The sequence below is a fragment of the Rhipicephalus microplus genome, chromosome 1 (assembly GCF_043290135.1).
Source record: "Rhipicephalus microplus isolate Deutch F79 chromosome 1, USDA_Rmic, whole genome shotgun sequence".
In the NCBI taxonomy this organism is placed as follows: domain Eukaryota; kingdom Metazoa; phylum Arthropoda; class Arachnida; order Ixodida; family Ixodidae; genus Rhipicephalus; species Rhipicephalus microplus.
Window position 1 is genome coordinate 29,812,490 of NC_134700.1, and position 6,544 is coordinate 29,819,033.

At 45.2% G+C, this 6,544-nt stretch overlaps 1 protein-coding gene across 10 annotated transcripts in view; it reads left to right on the forward strand.

Annotated features, from left to right (window-relative positions):
* The window catches only part of LOC119178037 (chitinase-like protein 4), an 820,670-nt gene that overhangs the window by 639,097 nt on the left and 175,029 nt on the right, over nucleotides 1-6,544 (forward strand). For 5 of the 10 annotated variants that reach the window (XM_075891595.1, XM_075891598.1, XM_075891581.1 and 2 more), the window contains one exon: nucleotides 2,994-3,173. The exons of 2 other annotated variants lie outside the window; for them this stretch is intronic. In XM_075891595.1, coding sequence (XP_075747710.1) covers nucleotides 2,994-3,173 — 180 coding nt within the window. The remainder of the gene's footprint in view (nucleotides 1-2,993; nucleotides 3,174-6,544) is intronic. 3 more of the 10 variants (XM_075891607.1, XM_075891584.1, XM_075891590.1) reach the window with 1 other exon arrangement.

The following is a 6,544-nucleotide window of genomic DNA, read 5'->3' on the forward strand; positions in this document are numbered from 1 at the left end:
ACGTGAAAAGATGTATACCTTATGCCACGTATAAATGACGCCTTGGATTCACTACAGGGAGGTGAATACTTCGTAGTCTCGATCTACGTTCGGTATACTGGCAGATACCGATGCAATGGGATGCTAAACAAAAAATGGCGTTTTTGACACCAGATGGACTGTACTAGTTCAACGTAATGCTTTTCGGCATCTGCAACGCGCCTGCAACATTCGAGCGCACGATTGGCACTGTTCTGCGGGGCCTGAAGCGGAAAACTTACCTGTGCTGCTTGAACGATATCATTCTTTTTTCGCCAACCTTCTCTCGACACATACATCATTTAGGTGACACCCCCATATGATTTGGTACCATGACCTTCAGCTGAGCATAAAGAAGTGCCGTATTGCCGGCAAGACAATCAGGTCTTAGGCCACACTGTGAGTAAGGACGGGACTCGTACTGCTCTCGATAAAATATCAGCCGTTCCTCATTTTTCTTGCCCCGACGCGGTGGTCTAGTGGCTAAGGTACTCGGCTGCTTACACGCAGGTCGCGGGATGAAGTCGCGGCTGCGGCAGCTGCACTTCCGATGGAGCAGGAAAAGTTCTTGGCCCGTGTGATCAGATTCGGATGCACGTTAAAGAACCCCAGGTGGTCGAAATATCCGAAGTCCTTCACTACGGCATCTCTCTTAATCAAATGGTGGTTTGGGTCTTTAAACCCCACATATCTATAAATCAATCAATCATTTTTCTTGTACCGAAATGACGAAGGGCTAACGCAGTTTTTTGGCCTGGCTTCATACTTCTGCCGATACCTACGTGACTTTGCCTCGATAGGAGCCCCTTTGCACAGATCACTCGGTTCGGCGTTCGCTTTCACTGGTCTCTTGCCTGCGAATCAGCGTTTAGCCATCGGAAAAGCGCCCTCACATCTAAACCAGTACTTCGCCATTTCGATGAAACGGCACCCACACTCCTTCATACTGACGTAGTGGTCACGCATTCAGATGTATTCTACTGCATCCCGATGAGTCATCACATGAGAGGGTCTTTGCGTATTCAAGCCCCATCCTGACTAACACCGAGAATTACACCATCACTGAACAGAAGTGTCTAGCTGTCGTGGGGTCGGTGCAAAAGTTTTGACCTTACTTACATGACCGTAGTTTTACCATAGTTACAGACCATCATGCCCTGTGTTGGCTTTTTACTCTGAGGAATTTATAAGGATGCCTTGGTTAAGGGATTACACACTTTCCAGAAAACGAATTCAATATTTACTACAAGTGCGGTAAAGAGCACTATGACGCAGATACGCTTTCTCGCTTCCTACTTCCTACGGTGCCATCCACTTGTTTCACTATTAACTTTAGCGATGAAAGCTCGGACAGTCCTTCCACATATGTTTCGTCCTTAGCCGCCATTGACAAGATCCCTCCTATCGACTATGGCTCCATCATAACGCATGAGATCACTGACACTTTATGTAGACGCATCACAGATTGCCTTGAGGGGAAATTGGCACCACGTAATTCCCACTTTCGGTGACAACTCAGGCATTTTAAGCGCAATAAGCACGTTCTTTACCATCACATCTACCACCAGGTTTTCAACGCTGGGTGCACTTTCTGCCTCGCTCTCTTCGAGCCAATATTATTAAGGCCCACCTCAACAACCTGACATATGGTCACTTTGATTTTCAGAAAACGTAAGATCGCAACAAAGGTCATTTCTACTGGCCTTGGAGTTCCACCAGCGTAGCAAAATACGTCGCCTCCTGCAACATTTGTCACGCCGATAGCTTCCATCATCTCAATGCGGAGGCATGCATTCACTTCTATGCCCGTCGGCACCACTCGAAGTCGTTCTCATTGATCTATATGGTCCCATTCTCAACGACTCTCAGTGGTCATCGATTGATAATCACAGCTGTTGACAACTTGAAACGTAACGCTGAAACGTCCTGCGTGAACTCCGCCTCCGCTTCGAACGTGGCTGCACTCATGCTTGAAGCCTTAATCTTGCGTCATGGTGCTCCTAGTGCCATCCTGAGTGACCGTGTCCAAGCTTTTCTTTCGCAAAATATGGAGGAATTGCACAGAGGTTTTGGCACCAGCCATAAAGCAACCTCTAGCTACCACCCCCAAACAAACAGGCTGACTGAGCAATTTCATCGCACTCTCTCCGACAGGATAGCCATGTACATTGAGCCATACCACAGCAACTAGGATGCAATTTTCCCGTTCTTAACGTTTGTATATTGTACAGCCGTACAACCTGCAACTGGCTACTCGCCGTTCTACATTGTCTACGGCCAATCACCATGTGCCTTTTTTGACGTCTCATTCTTGAACACCCCTGTAACACCATCTGCATCCTCCTATGAACAATATGTGTCCTGCTTTCATCACCGTCGTCAGCTCGCTAGACTCAACACTGAGGCAAGAGAACAAGCCCGTAAGAATCTGCATGACGCAATCCGCATTACTGTGATGTTCCGACCCGGCAACTAAGTGGTACTCCTGACACCAGTTCACACTCCTGGCTTGTGCGACGATTTCGGTTTCGGTTCCTCGGCCCATACACAGTGTTAAAGCAGACCTGGCCCGTTAATTAATGCGTTGAACCTGCGATTGCTCAAAGTTACCGGCGCTGTCGTAGCACCAAGGTAGTGCATGCCTCGCTCGCGTATGAAGCCTTTCGCAAGGTGCTCTCCGCAACTATAACTTGCGGCCAGGATGGCCACTCTCATGCGCGAGATAGTAGTGTGAAAATTTACAACACGCTTCTTCATCACCTCACCATCACCATTTTTAAATAGTGTTCTTCATCTTCACCGTTAGCGGAGATAGCCCTTCAGACTGTTCTGGGCCTTGGAAGTGCCTATTTTGGCCAGGTCTTCCAGGCCTGATAAAGGCGTGTAAAAAACTACGCCGGTAATATGCAGACATGTGTATATGTGATTATATGCACATGGTACACACTGTACTACGTTTCCATTTGGCGGCGCAGGTGTCAGCTGTTTACCAATGGGCTCAACTGGGTATGCCACATGAGAAGATTGTGCTTGGTATTCCGCTTTATGCTCGAATCTACCGGCTTGCGGATTCTTCTGAGAACAAATGGGGCAGCAAGGCACTTGGACAAGCCATTCTTCCTTTTAACAAGGTGCGTGATAAGACACCATGGCAGGTAAGTGCCTCTCGATGTGGCAAGTGCACGTTTAATAGTATTTACGTGACATATTTAGTAATTTTGTCACCCGTGCTAGCTAGTTCCACATAAAAGTTGCGGCGGTAGCAATTCGACGGCCACTAGAGGGACCTTCGCATCAATGACGCATCTGGGAGTCGATGTATTCACTTCAGGTAGCGAGATGCGTCCACGTGCCTGGTATATCTTTTTTATCGGTGGCTAAGTCCCATCGGTTGCGTAAGCTCCTGCCATACAACGCAAAGCTGACTTACCGGCCCTAGAAAAAAATGAATAGTAGTTTCTTGAACAGTGGCTTTGGACGGAAGGATGGGAAAATGCCCTCCCGGCATTTGTGGCCTATGTGCGTGCATAACACTGCAGTCATTGCTTTGCATATTTTTTAGCTAAGTTCGCTCATTGACCTGTGGTTCGACTTTGTGACATGAGCCAGTTGGGGTTTTTAAGCGTATATTACGGTATCGCAGAACTTCAATGAAATCGTGAGAAATGGGGTAAGTATTGATAGGTGTTGATTCACAGCTGTGTGTTTATTTTAATTGTTTCATGTATAAAGTGCGTGTACTTGAAAGGACATAAAAGTCAGGCAGATGGCACAACAGTAGTTAACTCGCGTCGTCGCCCCTGCTTACACAAGAACTTTACTTCCACGTCTTAGATGGTGACAGAAGATTGCTTCACGCATGCACAAGCAATGGTTGGCACGTAAGAGGCTTTTAACAGTTCCCGCGCGGCATTGTTCTGTCTAGCGTTTTCACATAAGACAATCGCTATTCCTGAAGGCACGACCTACAGTGTACATACAGGTTGTCACTCATACTTTTCGTATAAGCCTTTCCATATGCCTTAATTTCATCGTTAATGCATAGTTATTTTGAATCAGTAGAATAAAGGACGACCGATGTGGACAGTCTAGTTTATTCTACGTCTCACCTAAGTGCCAGAGTTAATGCAGGCATTTTTATGACCAATGTAGTACCACGGCCAACGGATGAAAGAGCGCACGGGTACGGCCAACCGCATGCTCCAAAAACGGCGTGACAGGCCTAGCCCAAACCACAGCTGTGGCTCCATCGGGGGGGGGGGGGGAGTTTTAGCGAGCACTCACGGCATCGCATGCGCGGCGCACTTGCGGTAGTCGAGATTGAGCACGTACATCTTTGAATACCCATGAAATCTTCTTTCAATATTCATCTAGCATGTGCCACCAGGACATTCTCAACCTTGCTTTTAAATACCTGCAGCCCTTGCGAATTTTTTGTATGTCTTCCTGAGATGTAACCTTGCTCACCGATCAGTTTTCGCAGAAATAAGAATTCTGAGAACATATAACTCGAACCCTACAAGATCATAACTAACAGATCTGGAAGAGCTATATCTTTCTAATGCATCTAAATTGATTATAGTAACTGTGAGTATGTCGCTTCAGAAAACGTTCCTTCACATTTAGGCATTTTATTTAAAATGAGTAACCTCAGCAATTACAGTTGCCACTGTTCCTTTACCACAAAATAACATAGACATTTCACTTCCTCCAAACACGCCAATAGTATTCATACAATACAGTGTCAGATGCAACAGCCATGAAATTTACTTAGCATGCGTGTGATCTCATAAAAGTGGACTCAAGCCTTTTCGAAATTTCAGTGACTGTAACTTCAATGCTGGCACTCGAGCGAGTAGTTATGAAGTGAATAAAATTTAAACTGTGAGACGAAAAGAGCGATGAAATGCTGAAAACTGCGAACACGACTGCTTGCGTTCCTGCGCTTTTGAATGTTTTCCCAAGTCAAAAAGTCCGACAGGCTGTCGGTCTGTAGGACTGTCGTTATATGTTATTTTGGCCTGTCGTCTTGTCAGGCTATTGTCACGTTTGTCGGTCGGCCGGCATTACTGTCGGTGTGTCGAAATTGCTGTTGGTCTGTCGTCACCGCTGACGGTCTGGGGGCACCTGAAGAGAGGAGGGGCTCCTCCTCCTCTTGGAACGCGTCCACATAAGGAGGGGTTTTTAAAAACTTGAAATATCATGGAGGGTTTCAGAGGTCCATCGTCGAAGCTTGACTGCAGTGCCAGAGAAACCAAAACTAACGCACTTGTTGTGTTAGTTTCGGTTTTTCTGGCACCGCGGTGTCGGAATTCGACGATAAATTTTTGAAACCGCGCGTGATATTTAAAATGTGTAAAAAACTAGGCTTGTCATAATTTGTGAAACAGAACAACTTCGTCATACAAACAGCCACCCTAAAATTGATAATAAAGTTAGTTCAAATATTTCTGCTTATCGTTCCTGAGTGATCCATATAGTAGCAAAATCCACGTCGGCTTTGTGATAGGCTGCGAAGACAAGTGGCTACTTATTTTAGAGAGTTAAGAGATTGCAAGCGTTGTACCCCGGTAAAACTTCATTGTTACTGACTTAAGAAAAAGAAAGCCAAAAAATAAGTCGCGGGAAAACCTGTCCCTGCTAACACACTCCAGGTATTAAGGCAATTAAAAAAATAAATAGGTGTTGCCGATTGATATTGAAAGCGCAAAAATTAGAGAAAATTCAATTGATAAAAATACAATTGTCGGATAGAGGCAGCGCATCGGAGTCCCGAGGGCTCCCGGAGCCCAGAGACCCGCGGAATTTTATTATTAAAATAATAGGGCAGAGACGGCTGGGTCACGCCCAGCAAACTTCTGGGTACCTTTACCAGCTCCTAACGTCGAAACAAACGGCACGTTTCGAAGTTTTTTCAAGAGTAAAGAAAATCTCTTTCTAGTTTCTCAAATCAAAAGAACGTGCATAAAGTTCACGGGAACCTCTTATATTTTTAAAGTAGCTCAAAAAGATTTATTCGTGTATGTTTTGACAAATAGAGGAACGAAATGTAGAAATTCAGCAGGCTGTATTCTAGAGCTCTTTGTGTCCACCGGTGTTATTAATTCACATTGGTAAACAAAACCAGATGTCAACAACGACGTGTGTTTGTAAAGAGGGTCTGTAGTTTTTTTAAGGAAAAATCTGTATTGCTTGAAAACACCCTGTACATTTTATGCATGTGCAAGCAGTTAACCATATGCATTGTTCCAGTAGACGAATGCACCATGAATTTTTACATATCATCATCATCATCATCACCAGCCTGACTACGTCCACTGCAGGACAAAGACCTCTCTCATGTTGTGTCAGTTAACTCGGTCCTATGCTTGCTGCTGCCAATTTATACCTGCAAATGGCTACACATATATGGCTACAAAAACTGATAGTCTGTCTTATTTGGCACAATTACATATAGCTTTTAGGCGCGCTTAATATGCTATAATATCAAGTTCACAGCCTGTGCTGCCTCGTTGCGACCACCAAG